The sequence below is a fragment of the Macrobrachium nipponense genome, chromosome 11, assembly GCF_015104395.2.
Source record: "Macrobrachium nipponense isolate FS-2020 chromosome 11, ASM1510439v2, whole genome shotgun sequence".
NCBI classification, from domain to species: Eukaryota; Metazoa; Arthropoda; class Malacostraca; order Decapoda; family Palaemonidae; genus Macrobrachium; species Macrobrachium nipponense.
This window is the reverse complement of record NC_061087.1, coordinates 38732865-38754600: the sequence shown is the minus strand read 5'-3', so window position 1 is coordinate 38754600 and position 21736 is coordinate 38732865. Positions and strand designations below refer to the sequence as shown.

Below are 21736 nucleotides of genomic sequence, written 5' to 3'. Positions count from 1 at the left end.
TTGGATTCAACCCCGGAATAACTAATCTTTTTAGTTTTATAATGCAATTATAATTGTGGTAATACGATTAATTCACCTCAGAACCTGTGTATCATGTTATGAAATGTATGTTTTGGTGTGTTCAGATTCCCAAATTTAAAGATAACATGTCTTAAGTGATCCACACTTTTCATTTTTAAGTACGTAAGACAGAGAGAGTGAAAGCTCATAAGCCTTTTGAAGAGGGTTGCTGTCACACTTTGAGAATGTCTTAGCTAAGCTGATTTCTTTATCGGCGCAACAAGTGCGTAAGACCTCCCAGGCCGCACTGTTATTAAACCCCTTGAAAATAGATGAGTTAAGCTAATTTTTTATCATCCCGGTCAGGCCTGTAACGGAACAAAGGAACCTTATTCATAGACATATGTGAACGCAGTCAAAGAGGCCCTGTATTAGATACCCCTATAGAGATGACGTAATATGTTATCGTCTCAGACGTGCACACTGAGATACACCCATTCCCCTGATACGCAGAGTCACGCATATAAAATATTAATTCGCTTTTGAGGCAGAGCGGCGTGCGTTAGAGAGTCTCTCTCTCTCTCTCAAAATCTCTCTCGCTCGCTCGCTTGGTTGCGAGGCTGTTTCATTAACTTAACGTAACGAGCTGGTCACTCATTTCTTAGTAAAGTATGTGTCATTTGTGGAATCTGAACATAGTATTATTTCTGTTAGGTTCGTGAAGGTGCCACGAAAAAATAGTGAAAAAGTGTAAAATTGTAACAGGCCTTTTGATGGAAGCTGCAGCTGTGTATAAGGTATTTTTACAAATGTTTTGAAGTGCACTTTGAGGTTTTTATCATTTTTTTTAAACATTTATCTTTTGCTTTGTTCTTTTGACATATCCAAATTTTATATGCTTAATGTTTGTACTGTCAATGCTTTAATTGTTTTCGTATTATGCATTATGTTTTTGCATTGTCTTTATTTTGTTTAATTAGTTTGAATAATATTCTGTTCTGAAATTGTTTGAATCTAACACTTGCAAATTAATTTTTATTTAATGAAATATCATTTCAAATTTAATTATTGCTTTATGATTTAATTTAATTAATTTTCTTGATAAACTTTGATTTAATTTTGCTTAATAATTAATTCAAGAATTAATTAAACTTTTGTTTTCAGATAATAACAATTTCCCTGAGATTGTGAATTTCACTTATAAATTTTGAATTTAGAAATAAAATTTTGTATTTAAAATTTATATGAGTATTTTATTTTAACCACCAGTACTGTATTTTATTTTTGTTTAGGTAGAAATATAGAGTGATAATTGTGACGTTTCCCACAAATAAAACAGAATCAGGGAAATACTTAGATTTGAATTTGTACGAGTGATGCCCTTTAATTAAGATTACCTCACACCTATTTTAATGAACTTAGACTGATTGTTTTCTTGACTGTTCAATTAAGAAAAAGGGATCACTCTTACCTGTAGAATATTCAGTCGTTTAGTATTTGTGATGTTTCCTTGCATACCTTTCCACTTTATTTACTATGCATTGTATCGGCGGTTACCGAGATATGGTATATCGTACGCACTACTTACAGATTATTTAAGATGGGCTTGATTGGAGATTTCTTTTTAACCACGAATGACATTCCAGTGAGGAAATAATCTCTATTGAGGTTTTGGAAACGACAATCTTTTCCGTAATGATGCAGAAAATACCGTTTTGATATCAAAACAAAGTAGTTTTTTCTGGTCTGTACGTTTTCTAATAAATCTGGTGGGCTATATTCACCTTTTTCTTGATTATCTAGCCAAATCTGCCTGTAAGCCGCCACCTGAGATTTCTGAAAAACATGTAAAATACATCATTAGATACGTAAAAACACGAAGAGAAACTTAATCTTTTATATTTCATGACTTAATGGTCATGATCAAATTTCATGTCTGTGTTATCATTCTATCAGCTATGATGAAAATATGATAGGATATTTAAAAAAAAATTCTTGTTAATGACTTTTAGTTTAATTCATGTTGAATTTAGCGTTTGAAAGCACTGAAATCATTAAAAAGCAAACCAACTAAGGGGAAGTCTGGGATTGTGATGAATTGTCGCTGTCTTCTCGATTGAAGTGAGAGCAACTTTTTGTTCTAATTCTATTTCTATCCATGATATGAAAGTCTCTACAGAATATAAATGAAACTACAAACTTGACCCGTGCATTAATTGTATTATATAAGTTATCCGTTATGAAAGGTCCGCAAGCGGAATTTTCATAATGGAGTATAGAAAACTGATTAGATCTAGTTTAACTAATAAATGTCAACCTTTTGGATGTTCTTGCTTAAGCACTGTTTGACAAAATAATGCACAAAATAATGCACTTGCTTAACCAATACTTCACACATACAAGGCAGTAATGGAACGTCTTGGTATTAGCAAAATTCTGCGGATATCGAGCGTTACAATTCAGTGCTTAAATTCATACTGGTCCTTATTCAGTAATTTTCTGTTCTGTAACAGTTATTCTCATGTTATTCTGGCTTCAATTTATCACGCAATGAAACAATGTCCGGGGAAATGTTTTGGGTATACTTCGGATATTCGTGGATTGCAGTACAAATGACTATTATATAATGGGTGTCGTAGGGCAAAATTACTTGTGGCAGCTTGCCTGATAATAAGGTAATAATTGTGGCATATCTTTTCACCGGATATCATATGGCACATACACAGCTCCTCTTGATTACCGCTGTCTTCATACTTCTTTGGACCAATTTTTCTTCAAATCCTAGGTCTTTTTTTCTCAAATGTCTCTCAGTTTACTAACCTGTACCTCTCTTTTATTTTGTTCCGTTTTAAAAATGCCGGGAAGATATATTCTAATGCAAGCCTTTGTAACGATTCTTGTAACAGAATTAGGTCTCATGAAGGAGATCTCCATCAGCCTTTTTTTTTCTTTTATGTTAAGGCCTGACCACACTAGGAAACGTGTTTTGGAAGCAAAGTTTCCAAGCTGTCAGCAAACAGTTTCTAGGAAACTGCTTGTAAACAGTTTACAAACAGCTTGGAAACTTTGCAAGCAATGTATCCTGTCCAGAGCTCAGTTGTCGTCAGGATGCCTGATGGTGCATTAGCCTCTGTGTTCTACTTAGCAGTGTTAATGTACTCGAGGAGGGATAAGAGGAAGTAAAAGAAATGGGTGAGGAAGTTTTTAGATAAAGCAGTGTCACACACACATGCACATGTGTACATATACATATAGACATATGTATAAGTATATGTACATATACATATAATGCAAACATAAAGTACGTATGTGTAAGTGCATATAAATATGTGTATTTAGATATATGTATATGTAATTATATAAACACATACATGTATATACATATATACACGTATATATATGTAAATAAAAGCATATACTACATTATACGTGTGTATTTGTGCATATACACACAGAAACACTAAATGTTTTCCATTCTGGAAAAAAGTGTTTGCAAACAGTTTGCAAACTTTGTTTCCAAACAATGTTTCCTAGTAATGACAGACCTTCACATCAGGATCTCGTAGAAAAAATGCCAACCTTAGTCACGAGGGCGAAGATACGAGTAAGATGTGAGCCGTCGTGATCTGCTCCATTTTTTCATAGTCAGAAACTCTTTTGAGTCTGTATTCTGTAACTAATTGCCAACGTTACTTTTTTTCTTATTTCACATAAAACTTCAACTTTACTCGTCACCATATCAGAGACAAGTCGTGAAAACTCCCTTAATACCTGCGCAATGCATTTAGCGTCACCATCTTAATATATTTCAGAATGTTTTGCTGCTTTGAGGTTCCTTTTGGCACGTTATAAGTTTCTTAATCTGTCCTAGGTAGTGAATTTCATGTACTATGTACGCATTTATATATATATATATATATATAGATATTATATATATATATATATATATATATATGTGTGTGTGTGTGTGTGTGTGTGTGTGTGTGTGTGAAGTGAATTTTTATCACATCATCATGACTCGTATACATACATGCATTAAGTTACAAATGTTCTTCTTTTAATATCCAATTCGCTCTACCTCGGAATTAATATATTTTCATATAAGTTACCCGAAGGGTAATTTTTTAGTTGATAATGATTTCGTCCTCTCGTGTATTCGAACCAGCGCACAGAGAGAAGTCAGGACTTCAGTGAGTTACCGATCAGGCCAGCAAGTGAGGTGTAAGTTGATACCGATTCCGACCTTACAAATCACTGTCGAACTCAGGTATTTGTAATTAGAATCGATATCCGCCCACCTCGGCTATGTTAACCAAGTCGCACGTTGGCCGCACGTAGCCATATTATGAATTTTTATTTGATGTAGAGCGAATATGATATTGAAGGACATTTTTAGCTAATGCATACATATGATTCACAGTTATGTGATAAAAATTCACAATATGGCTACGTGCGGCAAACGTACGGCTTGGTTAACATGGTAGAGGTGAGCGGATATCGATTCTAATTACAAATACCTGAGTTCGACAGTGATTTGTAAGGAGGGAATCGGTATCAACCTATACCTCACTTGTTGGCCTGGTTGGTAACTCACTAAAGTCCTGATTTCTCCTCTGTGCGCTGGTTCGAATACATGAGAGGACGAAATTATTATCAACTAAAAAATTACCCTTCGGGTAACTTATATGAAAATATATTAATTCCGAGGTAGAGCGAATTGGATATTAAAGGACATTTGTAGTTTAACGCATATATATTTTATGTTATCTTTACATTTATGTATGTGTGAGTGCAGTTAATTGAGCCTACCAGTCCTAGTCTCACAGTGGGCCGATAGTGTTCTTTCATTTATATAGTTACGATATTTCATGAATAGAATATGAAGAGCGCTTTCTAAGGCTTACACTCAAGAACTCATCCAGAGCAGTATTTTTTTCAAAGCCCAAAGTGAATTTGGGATTTCGGGAGATGTCAGATAGGTCTGAGATAAGAGGTCGTGGGACTCCAGCTGTCAAACCGGACAGGAGGTCGCTGGTGTAGTGTGTTACCATAAGCACATGAAACATCAGCGATGTTAGCATCAACAAGCGGATGCTTGTGGCCGAAACATTGATGTTAGTTCCTGTAAAAGCACAAGTTGACGTTAACTATATTGATTCCAATTTGATAAGGATAAATGTACTGATTTTGTGCTGCAAGTTATTTTTATTCCCAGAAAATATCCTGTGCAACATAGAACTTATTGAAATCCAAAGCTTCCCTCGAAGGTGAATGTCATATGTCGCAAACGGAATATAATTTGGCGTGTTTTCGTAATTGTTAAAAGATCCACAGTTGACTATACATATTTTTTTTATTGTAATAAGAGCTTCTCTGTTATAACATGAATGTTTGAAAATAACCCATATGTTTTGTGAATACAAAACAAAACACGACCGAGAAATAGGGTGTAACCAGTTTTGTTCTTATATTTGTCTTTGTATTGAATGAAAAATTTAAAAAATCCAAGGAAATTGTCGAATATCTTTGCTTTGAAATGCGAACTCTAATTCAAGCAAAAAGTGCATCACCTTGTCCCAAGAGAAACCCTACAATAATTTCTAAGCCGTCTGACAATTCCAAATGGGAGTCCGAAGGCGCCAGTGCAACAAAAACTAAGAACAAGGCCACCAGCAGAAGACAAAAAATCCCCAACATTATCCAGGCGCTCCCTTGGAATTCTTGGGTGTAAGCGGTCCATTTCTGGTCGCTACTAGACGGTCGTTTGAAGATCAAATAGTATCTGAAATGGTAAGAATATAATGAACATGAGTATCATGATAAAAAAAGATATATAAGTAATTCAAACTTTTTGGCGATTCTTTATTTTTTTTTTCCTAGCAATTCAAGTCAAAAGTCCCGATGACGAACTGCTAGAAAAGAGAGAATGAGCATGTTGGACATTTCTTGATACATGATTTAACAGTAAATCCTACAAGTTCTATATTCTTATCTTGTGCGTGCTACTGGGCATTGAATTTTCATCATTGAAGCTACAAATTTGGTATTTTTATGACCTGACCATCGCCATGTATAAAAATGAAGACATTCAAGGGAAATATTTAGACGCTGGAAAGACTTTGCCTGGAGTAGAATATCTTGCGTAACGATAGAATTGAAAATTCATGAAGGGATGCTGAGATGTATGCGTTTACAAAAAAGAACTAACACGTTTCTCTAGGTGTATTTATATTCCTAGTGTGGGTATATTCTTAGATTCAGCATGTAGGCCTCATAGAAAATAAAACTTCTGAGGAAAATGAATTACACTTCTATAATATTTAGATTACAGTATTTAGCAAAAACCTTTTCCTTCCTTTGCCTGAACATTTACTCGTGTTTGGCGTTGTTTTTGAAGAACTGTTATCACCGCCATTTGATTTTGTTAGTATATAAATAAATGAATAGATAAATAACTGTAGATTTTGCAGAGTTAAACTCTTGCCTTTGAAAAATTTATGAATTTCAATAGATGCAACTTAATCTTTGTGGGTAAGCACTTGTGTATGTGCATATCTAAGCCTTTCAACAGGATACGGGGCAACAAAATCCGCCGTTCCATCGGAGTTGAAGGGAATCCAAAGCGAAAACAAGAAACGAGTCTTTCAGTAGCTTGTCAGAAGATGAAGCCAGATTTGTAAAGTATTTTGGGATCTTTTTAGATAAAGCTCAGAGCAGTTTTACACATAACAACCGGAAGGGATTCTAAATATGACCTCCCTTTAGTATAAAAACCCGGGGAACTAACGTGGTTCAGCAAAGACTGATGCTGAGAGACTTCCAACAGAAGTTGTTATATATTGCCATCCACTCAGTCAAGAAAGTGATAAGGTTGTTACAAGGACTTGATCTCTGAAACAAAAGCGCAACTGTTCTCAGTTGCGCTGTTCTCAGTTGCGCTTTTGTAGGGCTTTCGCGCTGACCTCGTTCAAAGCCCAACGAAGGTAATGGGTAAAAGACCTGCAACGAAGGGGTTAAGCAAACAGCAGGGTAAATAGACATTTTACCCAGCGAACCGCCGCAACCCAAGTTATTTATTTAAAAAGTAAATGACTACAATTATTGCACCGCCATGTTACAAAAAATGAGTCTATTAGTCCATTAATACCTTGTCGCTGATAGTGTCATGAGGAAGTCGACAACTTCACTACGCTTGGCCGTCAGGTCAATAGTAGACACAGCTATGTCTGCAGCTCCCTCAAGGACCTCGCCGATGACTCCGTTCCAGCGGCCATTGATGAAAGACCCCCAGGCTTTATCTCTCACCATCCTGCAGGATGACCTTTGCAAATGGAAGATCAAAACGACCATGAGCTCCCTCTTCATCATCATACAAAATAAAACTGCAAGAAGTTCATTTTGTTTTCGCGCAATTCTACAGAAAGGTCAAGTTCTTTAGAATTGTGTGTAACATTTTACGTGTAAATGGAAAATGTACTGGAAGAAAATAAATGCCTCACTCATAAATATAAGTGACAGATGACGGGGATACTACTGGGTTAGAGAACTGCTGATGACTTTATGTCGGTGAATGAAGTGACAGATGTCAAAGTTTTTCCGAAGAAGGTTTCACTGTTGATTCACCAGTTGAATGATGTCACTATCAGTGACTTATGTGTGTGTGTGTGTGTGTGTGTGTGTGTGTGGAATCACCCCATAGTGAAAACAGCGTATTGGTGGAAACGCTGGTTTTAAAGTATCAATTTCGAAATACTGATCCGATATCGAATGAGGCAATTTCAGTTTCTTGAGCATCGGCGATCACTTCTGATAATTCTTTTATACTTGTTATTCATTATCGAATAGGCATATAGACATATCAAAGCCATACTAAAAAAAAATAACTTACAGAGGTAAGGACACTAAAAACATTTTTAATAATACATATACGTTATGCTTTAAGTAGCACTTATCCACATTATCTCGTGCATTCAAAACATGTGTGAAACTTACGTAAAATTAGTGATTTTCTGCAGAAGATAGAAAAGGGAAGCATAGCCTCCTTGAAGGGCAACAGTCCCGTCCACATGTGTTCTTGTTGTATATATAAAAGGCGGATTCTGGAGAGAAAAAAAAAAAAGAGCCCGAGTTTCACTCACCATGGAGTTCATGAAAATTCTACTTCTATTTTCCTCTACTTTGTCTTAACAGTATTTGATTAATTAATATAAAGATTGATTTAATGTAGTTTCTTGCCTCAGAATTTAACTCATTATATACTATAGTTTTTACAGTATATGATAGGATATCATTGATATACAAATATTGGATAAATGTCTATCACAATTGAGGTTGCATTATAAGCAGGCAATCTCGCATGAAAAAAGAAGATAAATGCAAACCTGCCCCTTGTGGATTTGAACCGCTGTCCTGTGCTTTGCCTGACCAACACTATATCCACTTATTCAATGAGAGCATCAAGGAGTGGAACTAGACACCTATGCTACTGCACATAATTTGTAATATGTTGATGGTATCTTTAGTGAACCAAGACCTATTTTGTCTTGATTCCCATGGGGTAGTGTTCTTGGTCCGCTATTATTTTCAGTGTATACGAGTGATATGGTTGTTGGCGAGGAAAATAAGATTGTTCAGTAAGCCTATAATGCAACACTTGTGGGTTTAGTAAAGTCTCCACTTGTGAGAAATGAGCCTGCCCTTAGTCTCAGCCGTGACATGCATCATCGGTTAGTGAATTGTGTGGTCGGTGAAAAAGAAAAAAAAAAAAAAAAAAAAAAACATTGATTAGTAGATCACGTATCGATTTTCCACCACTATCTCCCCTGTAGGTGGGTGCGGTTCTGCTGAATGAGTCTGAAGCTTTAACTATACTTGGTGTAATCTTTGACTCACATCTTATTTTTTGAGAAGCACATAATGAAAATATCAGCAAACGCCGCATGGAAGTTAGATATTGTATGTAGGGCCTTTTATATATTTATAACATTGATAAAATTATAAGCAGGTGTTTTCCCCTGGAAATTACTCATAAAGGATACTTGATAAAGGCATTTATCTCATTGCCTTTGTAGATGAGAACTGAATTGCTTGAGGGGTTTGGAGGAAGTAAAACTACAGATATGGTCACAGTTAGCCCACTATGATCCAAAAGTATATACAGTAGCATGTTTGGTTCCACTATGCTATTTTTCTGTGGCTGAATGGATATAGCAATGGCTTGGCAAATCAAAGGTCGGTGATTCAGATTCCGAAAGATATTTGTCTTTGTCACATGACTGAGGTTATCAATACTGAACAGCTACCACTTACATATAAAAAAAATCGTCTAGCCAAATTATGAACATCTTTGCAGTCAGGCAATAAATGTTTGGAATTCGTGAAAAGTTATCATTTTTACTTTAGCCTACCTCGATGATAGTGCACCTTAAATGAAGTCCGGTGAGATCTCTCCTTCTAATAATGAGGTCTCCTTGGATGTAAGTCATAACTCCGTACTTCATCTTCCTGCTCACTAATAGTCTTTGGTTTGGGAGATCTTTGAGTTCCTCAGGGATGACACCTTTGACAGCTAAAAAGTGTCTGTGAAGAGCATCATCTTCAGAGATGTTGTTCAAGAGCCAAGTACCGATGACGTGTAATCTGAGCGGCAGTTTGGGTGCTACTTTGTAAGCTTCCAGCAATATTGCACCTCTGGATTCTACATCAACTAACGCTACAACAACCTGTAAGAAGCCCATTTATAACCTTCCTTCGTCTGTTACTGAAATCATATATTAGCCTAGGCTATGACACGCAATCTTTTGGAAGATTCTAGATACTTGTGCCTTACCTTTTTGTGCTATTTCAAAAATATAGGATACTATAAATACAATACCTTACTATCTTGATACCATTCTTCTTGCATTTTAATAGATTTTTTATCGATTTAACTATTTATTAATTATTTTAATAAGTGGGATCTCTTCTTTCTGTATTTCCTCTCCTTCCTCTTGGTTCTTCCTAATGAACACTTGATTCTTTGAAAGCTTGAATTTCAAGTTAATGGTCCCTGTGGGCTAGTTCCATATGAATAGGGTTCATCTACTGAATATAATAATAATAATAATAATAATAATAATAATAATAATAATAATAATATCGAAATACGTCAAATACTTCTGCATAGCTGAATTCACTCGCACTGACCTTGCTGTTGATTGGCAAGGACACCTGACTAAGTTGGCTTTCAATGGTTGTATCAGAGAGGAGCAGCCAGTTGACCTGATCGTCAGTCTTGTCGTACATCTGCTTGTGTAAAACAACTTTGATTAAGAAGAAAATAGAGAACTGAGACCAAAGGCCAAAGGTTAGGACCTATGAGGTCATTTAGCGCTGAAGCGGAAATTGACAGTATAAAGGTTAGAAAGGTTTAACAGGAGAAAAACCTCAAAGCAGTTGCACTATGAAGTTGGAAAGGAAGATGGGAGAAAGAGAATATGAACGGAGATACAGTAAAAGGAATGAAAGGGATGGAAGCTAGGGGCCGAAGGGACGCTGCAGAGAACCTCAAGTAATGCCATGAGGTACACTGATGGTACTAGCCCCCACGTGGAATAACTTTGGTTAATCACGGTTATTAAAAGCAGGTCTTTGTATGTCATGAATAATAGCAGCTGACTAAGTATAGACGTCTTTTCTAATTCCACAGTTTTCTATCAAATTTGTCTGTTCGTTTCTAGCACAAATAACCTACTGAATATTAAAAATCCATTGTTCTGTACACACCCTGCTTCCTTCAAAATCAAAATGCGGATTTATTTTTATATATTAAGTTGCTGTCATTTCAAGCCTTCTCCAAATCTAATGCCCTTATTTGTGTTGTAGTTATTTTGAAAAGACACTTCACATATTTCAGATGCGGCACTATTTTTCTATTGAAATTTCCATTTCAATAGGCTATGGTATGAATTAGTCAGCAAAATAGTTCCCCTAAAAATTTAGAAATAATTGGAACATGACAATTAAAGATATTTAATGTCCCTTCTGTAGTTTAAAACAGCGTATATAAGTTTTTAAATGATAATTATACTTTGAGAGACGCAGACCCATCTTTCCTGGGATTGATAAAGAAATATGTCTCATTCCGAAAACTTCAGGCCCAATGTTAAGACTGAAGTTGCAGAGCTAACACGACAAAATTTCCATGATTTCTAAGAGTAATAACAGTGGCCACATGTTCATTGATTAGTAGTTTTTAATGAGCAAGGATGACAAATTGCTTTATAGATTTCTTAAAGTTCTTTTGCAACATGGGCATTCGGTCGGCGCGCTGGAACCTATGGAAATGAAGCCTTTGTTAGTTTTGTTATGATGACATTATATGGCAAATAGATGAACTTAAATACCATAGAAATATAGTTCAGACTTCCATATTTTGCTTACCATGTTATTTTGAGATATAACTTCTTGTCGATCAAGGCTGCCTAACAAAGAGCTGATGATGTGATAGCAAAAATTAGTGCGCTTTGAGTGTTGATGATAACAGACCCATGACCATGAAATCTAAATTTCCAGGAATAGTCATATCTCAAGATATAATTAGGCATTAATAGTTGATAAATTACAGATTTTTTCCAACACCAATGAAAGCAGTTATTCAAAATGAAAGTAGTCTCCAATTTCGTACTATAGTAATTTCATGCATAAAACATAGAATGTCTTGTTGCACTGCTCTCTAGTTAATTTTATTTTTAAAAAATTTGAATCCAAAATTGTAAACGTTTTTCTTTTTCCAGAATTGTTGCAGTCGAGTCAAAAGGTGGCTCATCTTTATTTTCAAGTGAAGTTGGTTCTCCATTGGAATTCTGAATTCTTCCTTTTATTGATTTTCTAGATATGCCATTGAAATACCGGCGTGGTAATCCTGAGTTATTACCGATGTGGTGACTACACTGTGTCTGAATTGTTAAAATCGAGCTATTGGTAGAATTAGTTTCTTTCATGGAAGTCAAAAGTTCCATATACGTGTTCTAAAAGGACAGTATTTAGATTTTAATTATTACCAAGACATCAACAGTAAACTCTTTGGCCCCTGTGACGCCACATCTTTCGGCGTAATTTAAAGTTGTTGGCTATTTAGAGATGAAGTCAGCATGTCGACCTTAATCTTTAAGCATTATAACAGTGGAATCTTTATTTCAGAACAAAAGTCAAACAATTTTTTAAACTTTAAGAAAGATAGCCTCAAAATTTTTCAGTTTACTAACTTCATTGATGATACTGGTGATATTAGCAGCGGAATCGGGCCAATCAAAGTAGATTCGAAGTAACATTTTTGAAACAAGTCTTTCTCGATTCGTCATCAGGAATCATAGGCCTCAGAAGTGGCAAGGCGGTGAGTCAGCCATATAATGAAGCGGAATTCGTAAATTTAATCATTATTCTTAAGTTCTCAGCGGATTTCAAGAACAGAAATTTGAGATAAACAACTAGCAATACAATGTCAGTTCTTGAGTGCAAGTGTAGAAATACACAGTTCAATTGATATAATGTCGATATTATGTCTACATACCTCTTTAAAAACATACAAGTCTTCTTCGGTGAGCATTCGTTGAACAACTAAGTGCTGGGGAGGTTGAGGTGTATTTACAAAATGATGGAAATCGTTAACTGCTTTGGCACTAATGTTTTTACTGCCTGGATCCCGATGTGCTACCGTGACAGATAAACCTAAGCCATATTGTCCATAGAGCTGGCGAAGTGTCCATTGGAACCACCTGTTGTCGACTTCAGCCTCTTTAGTCCCTGGAATATCTATCCCTGCAAGAAACATTATCCTTTAACGAGCACTTATTTCTGTTTCCTAGTTTATGAAGACAACTTTGTTTATAAGAATGTTACTTCTCAGCATTGTAGGATCTTTTCTGCAGTTCATGACATCGCTGAAAAAATAAACATCGACGCCCCATCTCTTGAACAACAACCGTAATGATAACGATAAAGTTGTCTGAAGCTGTTGTAGATTGTCATCAGAATGATAATGGTTTCGGCAACAAATAGCAAAGAAAAGTCATTAGTGCACACATGACTGTGTAAACAGATCCATCAATTAAGCAGGTAAACAAGTCATTACATAATTCGTTAATAGTGTTATCTTAGCACAGTTGTCCCATTTCATTTCTGCACAAACCTTCCGATATCTTGCAGTAAGAATGCCTTTAATTCAGAGACGCTTTTTTTTATAAAAATTCACGTACAAGTATTTTTCGCATTTGATCACAGTTTCCTACTATCGATTTTAGAGTAAATAACCTCCATGAGATATTTATTCTTTAGAAACGATTCATAGTGTACAAAAGTTTCTTTGAAACTAATCAGCCTTTACTTTTCTCTATCCAAGGCTCACCTTGCATGTGTGTGTGTGTGCGTCTGTGCGCATGTTTCACGTTATAGGTGAGAAGCTGGATCGTGACCTCCTGTAATGACCGCTCTTGTCATTGTAAATTCAGTTCCTCATCTGAGATTGGAAGGTAGGAGGTAGTTTCCATTAATATCATTACTATTTGTTAATAATTCATTGCTTATCAATATTGCCTGTTTCATAGTGAAATGGTGTCTATATCTAATTCATGTATTTCTCCATATGAAAGGCACAACACGCGAGGAAAGCCCCGAAAAATTCTTAAGGCGTCCCCTTCAACTACATTTAAGGAATTCGTAAATTACAGGACAATATTCAAATCCAGTGTGAAGCTGGTTATGAAGAGACCTCAAAATTTTATTTTGTTTATACCCAGTCTGCTAACATGTGCCCGTGTAATGCTTCTGCATGAATATGATGTTGCACAAAAACATACTCCCGATTTAGAGTAGTTATCCTCTCTAATGTGAAATATTTTTTTTAATGATTAAAAAAGTATGAAGCGTTCATTCTTATTTATTTCTTACCCCTTGACCAAATGATGATATACACAAACGCTGAAGGTTAACTAATCAACGGCCAGAAGTGTAAAATATCCGCACACGCGCGCAAACACATACATACTAATGCCTGCGAAGTGATCCTCGGATGGAGAAAAGTCAAACATGAACCGTTAAGATAAAAAAAAAAAGAAACGCAGGTAGACTTTAACGCTGTGAAATTAATCCTTGTAGAGGTGAACACAGGCACAGGAGGGAGGTCGGAAATTTGAAGAGCGGTTGGTCTACTAAAAGCAATTTCAAGTAAAAGACATTTAGAAGTCTAGCAACTGGAGTCATAGAGCATGGTTAGTGTTTTAAGTCTCTGACCAAAAACATCTCGGTTCCTATAGTTAACTGGTGCCTCAGCATTGTCTAGGACCCAGAACATACATTAATGTTATATGAATTCTTGATTGATCTGCAGATACTTTCTTACAGTATCAAGAACTTGCAGTGCTGGTTTGCCTTTTGATAAGTTGTTAAACTCTTCCTTCTCACTTACCTTAGCCAACAGCTTCCATTTGTCTGATTATTGTCCTTCAGTGCCACTGTTTCTGGCTAAAAGAAACATTATAAAATAAGTGGAAGAAAAAATTAATATTTTCCTAAAAGTTTTATGGTCTTACTAAAAGTAAGCCCGAAGTAGAAAGTAAATCTCATCGCTCAGTTAATTAATAAAATTTACATTGTGAATTTCATTTAACGCAAGCAAATAAACCGAGGTTATTTTTTCTCACATACTATCATTATGATTCTTAACATTTTGCATGTACTAGGTTAGCACCTTCGATATCTTGTAAGACAAATCGAGTTTGTATTTTACGCTTTATACATATTCCCATATCTCTGTTTCTGGCGCTGTTTCCCGGATACCTTGCGCTAATCAAATACTGATTACCTACTGTCCTCAATACCTATGTTTGGATTCCATGTTGACCTTGGCTCCATTGCAGTAAATATTCTCCTTCAGAATATCTTCCAGTTCTTTCCAGGGTCCTGTGTGGGGTTATTCTTGTGGTCAACCGTACCAAGAGGAAAAGTATTACTCAATAAAAGCTCATACAAATACTCACATTTCGTAGGTCAACCCTCATAACAGGAATCATCCGAGGTTTGTTTGATGATTGGGAAGGAGGAAAGAAAAGGAATAAAAAGATATCACAGCTTAATTTATATGTGCATCCGCCATTTCTGGTAAATAATTATAACAGCTGGAACATGGGTTGCCTAGAATTAAGGGTCTATGGGTTGAGTATTGTTTGGTGCTTGTTGACATTTGGGATGCATGAATCACCAAACACTGGCCTGATAAAAACGAGCAAAAGTGTGCGAAACATTCATTGATTAGATCAAGAAACTTTGTTTGCGAGACATCCATTACTTTGTTCTGTAATCACTCAATGTACTGAAAAAGTTACGTGTATAGAGTTCGTATTTTTCTTTCTCGGTTCCAGAACAACAGGTCAAGAGTAAACAGTGAGCTGTTCTTTATTCACTGACAAGACTAGTAAGAGAAATGAGAAGAAAATGACTCATGTTTAACCTTACAAAAAATGACGGAAACGCTTTTCAAATGTATCATAAAAAAAAATCACTTGTGACAACCTAAATTCCAAATGGCTCCTCACTAATGCCGCCTTTATTTATTCTTCCTTTGAATGAAAACCAAACACTAACGTACCTTGACTGATTATATTGACAAGGCGGACGCCATGAAAGGCCACGATGTCGTGGACCAGACGACTCTCTAAATGTTCCCGATCGAATCGAGCACTTGTTGCAGCATTCCAAGTGCAGAGGAGTAAGAAAACCACAAAATATTCATGGCTGCAAACTCTGACGCCTTTGGACATGTTGACAGCAAGTGACGGCTGCAATAAAAGTGGTGACAGGTTACTATGTGAATTACGTGAGACTGAATAATTCGAGTGTTCAATTTGTCATTGTATTGGTTTCTAGAAATGTACTTTTGTTCCTCTACCTTTGATTTATTCCTGATAATCGATATGTTTGTTATATTTGAGAATTCTGACCTCCTTTGTGCATGACAGGTAAAAATGAGACATTCAGTGACGAAAATGATCTGAATTATAAAATATTTCAAAGTCAAAACGTGGCGCACTAAAAAATGATTTTATTCCTTTGAACACAACGCGGATCTATTTTAGTTGTCATCAGACCATGCGCTATCTTAAAAAAAGCGTATGAGAGAAATCTGACTTAAGACCTAAGAAACACTTCCAAATATTGGATGACTAATTTTCACAACTTCAAACAAATGTCCACTAAACATCCCGCTCCATTCAATCAGAATCCTGCTGCATCACCCTTATAATTGGTTACAGGGAAATTCGTAACACCAATAATGACTTTGTATATAAAAAAAACTTAAATTACAGCGGCAACCTCTGGCTCAACGTAAAACCCGGCAGGTTAATGCTTAGAATGGATAAAACAAATAAGATACGAAACTACGAATGCAAATAGAACCCAAAATTAAAAACGCTAATAACATATAAACAGGACCGAAAGTACAAACTACAAGTGAGTCATAAAAATATCTTTGAGTTTTTTATTTTTGTATTATTCGTGTGAGAGACGATGGTCGTGTAATAAACTGAAGAGGTACGTAGCTATCATACATATATTTTTGGCGCAGTGTCTTGCTGTTCTTTTGCAATGTCACGAATCACTATCTTCTTCGTTCGAGACATTGACTGACAAGTCATTATTAACACGACAAAGTCTGCGAAACTGGAAGGAATGACTAGAATCCAGAGGTTCCCAAACTGGGGGAAATTCGAAGCTACCAGGGCGGTAATAAATACACTACCTACTAACTAAAAAAATCTCAGATGGATTTTCTCATGTCCTTTTATTTGTTACTAACCGCTCTCTATGGCTATGCGGTTAGTTGTTACTAACCGCTCTCTATCCACGTTTATCAGTATATTTGTACATTTGAAAAATAAATTAGTAAATAGTCACAGTGTGTTCTAACTACTCTTTCCCTCATACACATGAAGGGGAAATTTGGATGGTTGAACTGAGTACAGGGGGAAATGGCAGAAAAAAAGTTTGGGAACCACTGGACTAGATAAATCTTCTGTCTTTCCTGATCAAACACCAATAGCTAGGCGAGGATTGTCCCCTTGGAAAAATTCTTCGGACTCACATGTAGTCCTGAGGTGAGGTCATGCCCTATGTGTGTCAGCTATGACTATGTAAGTGTGTGTGTATGCATATATATGTATAATTTCTAGAACAAAGCGCTTATTGTGAAGGTTGATGACTGGAGAGTAAGCCTAGTTGTATGAATAGTGCTACAGTGATAGCACTTTTTTCAGACGTAATTTCATCTCATATGTGTAGATATTTCTTGTTCAATGAGTTATTCAGTTCATATATATGTAATATTAATAATTATATATATATTAATATTATATATATATATATATATATATATATATATTATATATACAATACAATATATACATCATACATACATACACATACACATAAATATAAATTACATTTTACGGTACCCTACTAATTACTGAAAATTTTCCCATACAGTGTAGCCTACACTTATGCTCTGTTACTTAGTAACGATTCATTTATATTTTCTTGTATTGCATAAGCCTCTCTGATGTGCTTGCTGGACTGAATCTCATAATGCATTTCAGAACAGTAAATTATTTTACGCCAGAAAAGTATAGCATAGCACTATTATTTCACATTGTTTTAGTACAATGGTTTTCGGCTAAAACACTGTTCTTTTATGCACTTTTTTTGTTGACACTGAACTTCGGTAGAATCACTAATGCCTTCAGATAACCGTATAGGCACTAAATATTGTTATTTGTCGGTTATATGTACATCACTAAATCAAGTAGAAAGTAACATGATGACTCATAGGCCTAAAGTGGACTAGTCATTGAATTTATAGTTTATCTGTCCGAAGTCTGGTGGAATTGAACAAAGAAAGCAATTATGGCATTTCCAGTATGTATGTATTTATTATTATTATTATTATTATTATTGAAAAAGAAACCCACAAATTCAATTTGTAACTTGTTTACTTCTAAGTATTTACATTTAGTTTTACTACACTCGAGTACTTTCAGGCCCTTCTGTGGCCCATTCTCAAGAGATGTTGGGATGTTAGCCTGGGTCAAGGCCCAGCAGGTCTTCTGGAACTTCTTCTCGTTGTGCTGTCATTTATGCGATGGCTTTGTCTGTCCGTCCGTCCTCACTTTATTCTGTCCGCACTTTTTCACTCCGCACTCAGATCTAAAAAAACTACTGAGACTAGAGGTCTGCAGATTGGCATTTGATCATCCACCCTCCAATCATCAAACACCAAATTGCAACCCTATAACCTCTGAGGTTTTTACTTAACTTAAGGTTAAAGTTAGCTATAATAGTGCGTCTGGCAACTATATAGGACAGGCCACCACAGGGCTGTGGTTAAAGTTTCATGGGCTCCGGCTCATAAGACCGAGACCACTGAAAGATATATCTATTTTCGTCGGCCTTGATTATACGCTGTACAGAAAACTCGATTGCATCGAAGAAACTTCGGATACAAATCCTTTTAATATAAAATTTTTAAAACAATAATATTAAAAATGGAACCAATGAATAATTCTCAAGGTAATCACAGAATCTCCTCACAATTATGCAATTGGATTATATACCCCTCTACATCATCTGTATTACTGTCTTCTCCTTCCAATTTATTTTTACATACTTTGTTTTTTAAGGTATTATGCCTAAAATGAAACAAATCACTTCAAAAATGAAAGAAAGTCAATATAAATTTGTATATACCTTTGATAATACCTTAAAAAACAAAGTATGTAAAAATAAATTGGAAGGAGAAGACAGTAATACAGATGATGTAGCGGGGGTATACATAATCAATTGCAATAATTGTGGAGACAGATATGGTGGGGGAATCAGGTAGGGGAATAAGGACTAGAGTCCAAGAACATAGAAGGGCAGTACAGCTTAACTCTCAGGGGAGTGCTATAGCTAGGACATTGTTGGGAAAATGACCATAGGATGATTTCAAAAACAGTAGGCTTATATACAAAAGAACAAAATTAGTCACACGGAAACAAAATTAGGGTCACAGGAGGGTTAGAAGGTGCGCTTATCAGAGAGATCAAAGTAATTGAAGGAAACAAAGGTTTTACCTCAAAGATCCCATAAGCCGAGCTTTGATATTAAAAGAAGCTAAGATTGACCCTGCTGACCTGGAGATTAGGTTTCCTGCCCAACAGACTTACGGTGACCACACCCTTACCACAAGGGTGAATCCCATTGACCAATCAGCTCAGGATATCAGAGCGACAAGAGGGGATAGGCAACCTCTCAAGAAAACCAGAACAGCCATCGCATAAATGACAGCACAACGAGAAGAAGTTCCAGAAGACTGCTGGGCCTTGACCCAGGCTAACATCCCAACATCTCTTGAGAATAGGCCACAGAAGGGCCTGAAAGTACTCGAGTGTGGAGTAAAACTAAATGTAATACTTAGAAGTAAACAAGTTACAAATTGAATTTGTGGGTTTCTTTTTCAATCTTCAGAAGAAAACTGAAAGAAGTTTTTGTTTGGTTCATTATTATTATTATTATTATTATTATTATTATTATTATTATTATTATTATTATTATTATTATTATTATTATTATGCTGTATTGACAATAACGGAGTGGGAAAATCACCAGCGTTGTTCCGAAAGATTATCCCCGATAATCTGAATAAGCCTGTTCTCAATATTTTTCCTTTTTACATTCTAACTAACAATCGGTTAATTTTCATGTATTCTATTAAGAACAAAGTTTTGAAAACATCTTGTAGGTACGAGTGAAAGGCTAGGATCATGATTGTATGGTATAGGTCATGTAATAGGTTTTGCCAAGGCCCACTGGGTAAAAATGGAGTTTAGTCGTACGTCTGGCTGGACTGTGACACATTTTCCTTTCAAATAATTTCGCCTCCTTTTAGTTATCTGTAATGGAAGACTATTCTTGCTGGCTTTGTCTGTCCGTCCGTCCTCACTTTATTCTGTCCGCACTTTTTCACTCCGCACTCAGATCTAAAAAAAACTACTGAGACTAGAGGTCTGCAGATTGGCATTTGATCATCCACCCTTCAATCATCAAACACCAATTTTGCAACCCTTCTAACCTGAGGTTTTTACTTAATTCAAGGTTAAAGTTAGCTATAATAGTGCGTCTGGCAACTATATAGGACAGGCCACCACGGCTGTGGTTAAAGTTTCATGGGCCCCGGCTCATAAGACCGAAACCACTGAAAGATAGATCTATTTTCGTCGGCCTTGGTTATACGCTGTACAGAAAACTCGATTGCACCGAAGAAACTTCGGATACAAATCCTTTTAATATAAAATTTTAAACAATAATATTAAAAATGGAACCAATGAATAATTTCTCAAGGTAATCATAGAATCACCTTCAAACAATTAATAGAAAATTTCCCTAAAATGGGGACAAATCTTGTAGTGTGGGTCCACACGAAACCAACATGCCCCAGACACGGTTAAGAATGTTTCCCACATATTGGGTACTACAATGCTGTATAATGAATGATTAAATTTGAATTTATTTCATAATGATTGCAAATATATATATATATATATATATATATTATATATATATATATATATATATATATATATATATATATATATTGTAAATGGGGAGATTCCCGCATTACATTATCTGGAAGCGTGTAGCACGAACGGAAGGCAAACCAACACACAGTACTACACACAAGGCCTCTCTCTCTCTCCTCCTCTCCATCTCTCTCCTCTCTCTCTCTTCTCTATCTCTCCTCCTCTCTTCTCTCCTTCTAAAGGCAAATCTCTCTCTCTCTAAGCAATCTCTCTCTCCTAGCACCGACACCTCTCTCTCTCCACTCTAACAGGTAATGAAAATGAGAGAGTCACGTCATCAAAATAAACATTTATTAACAATGAATAAATAATTAATCAATCAAGTAATCAAGTCTTACAGACTAACTCAAAAAACCCCGAACAGTAAAATGTCTAAGAGTAATGGTAGTCACCAAAAAGTCTACACCCCTCTGGGAACTCTTTGTCCCTCCATTGCCAGTTCCGCCAGAACCGTCTGTTTCAAAGAACACAAAACACATCCCGGTAAGTACACATAAGTTTAGCGACAAAATCTAAAGATCAGATATTCTTAAAATGTCAAACAGACAACAAGCCGCTCTTTGGCTAAAGTAATCTTAACACTCACCCAAGCAACCGGACACTTAAGCACACTTAATAAAAAACTCCTGGCGAGCGCCACGGCATCTTGCCTTTCTCTCAAAGACGCCTCTATCAAAATCCCCCCATAGACTTGCGTATGAAACTATTAAAGGGAAGAGGCGCACACGCACATACGAACGCACACTTCGTTAGCGCCTCACGATTCTAGCTGCATCCAGTTTCACAAAGGCACTTTGAGAAGAGTTAATAAACTCAGTACATTGACTTGTCCCAACTAAGCATTTTTATCTCACGTCACCCATAGAATACTCATTCATCAGCTTTCTCAGGTCGTTGCTTCTCACTGTTCTCCACATTCCATAGGCAATATATTATTAATCAAAACCCCTAAAGGATACCTACATATATATATATATATATTATATATATATTGCTACTTTCAAAATGCATGTTTCCCCTCTTTGAAATGTCATGTAGGATTGTGTAACATTTTTTCAGATTCCTAGATAGTTTAGGGATAGGATGTT

At 35.9% G+C, this 21736-nt stretch overlaps 1 protein-coding gene across 3 annotated transcripts; it reads right to left on the bottom strand.

Annotated features, from left to right (window-relative positions):
- Positions 1 to 4764: 4764 nt before the first annotated feature.
- Positions 4765 to 15807, bottom strand: LOC135203320 (glutamate receptor ionotropic, kainate glr-3-like). Of its 3 annotated transcripts, none has more exons than XM_064234136.1 (8): positions 15623 to 15807; positions 12551 to 12798; positions 10186 to 10284; positions 9408 to 9722; positions 7993 to 8099; positions 7148 to 7309; positions 5571 to 5782; positions 4765 to 5122 (listed from the first exon to the last, which is right to left on the bottom strand). In XM_064234136.1, the coding sequence occupies exons 1-8, from the start codon at positions 15792 to 15794 to the stop codon at positions 4857 to 4859; spliced, it is 1581 nt and encodes a 526-aa protein (XP_064090206.1). In that variant the 5' UTR covers positions 15795 to 15807; the 3' UTR covers positions 4765 to 4856. The 3 variants fall into 3 exon arrangements, with proteins under 3 accessions (XP_064090206.1, XP_064090891.1, XP_064089476.1); XM_064233406.1 differs by having other exon boundaries at positions 4766 to 5122; positions 7148 to 7321; XM_064234821.1 differs by lacking the exons at positions 12551 to 12798; positions 15623 to 15807 and adding an exon at positions 12246 to 12521 and having other exon boundaries at positions 7148 to 7321.
- Positions 15808 to 21736: the final 5929 nt, after the last annotated feature.

Bases quoted from the DNA above. Each gene is read 5' to 3' on its own strand.
- LOC135203320 (XM_064233406.1), bottom strand. From the start codon at position 15,794: ATGTCCAAAGGCGTCAGAGTTTGCAGCCATGAATATTTTGTGGTTTTC. The intron at 10,285-12,550 runs GTATGTAGACAT...TTACACAAGCAG, and splicing joins ACTTGTATGTTTTTAAAGAG to ATGTACGACAAGACTGACGA. The intron at 8,100-9,407 runs GTAGGCTAAAGT...TTTTCTCTCCAG, and splicing joins TAAGGTGCACTATCATCGAG to AATCCGCCTTTTATATATAC.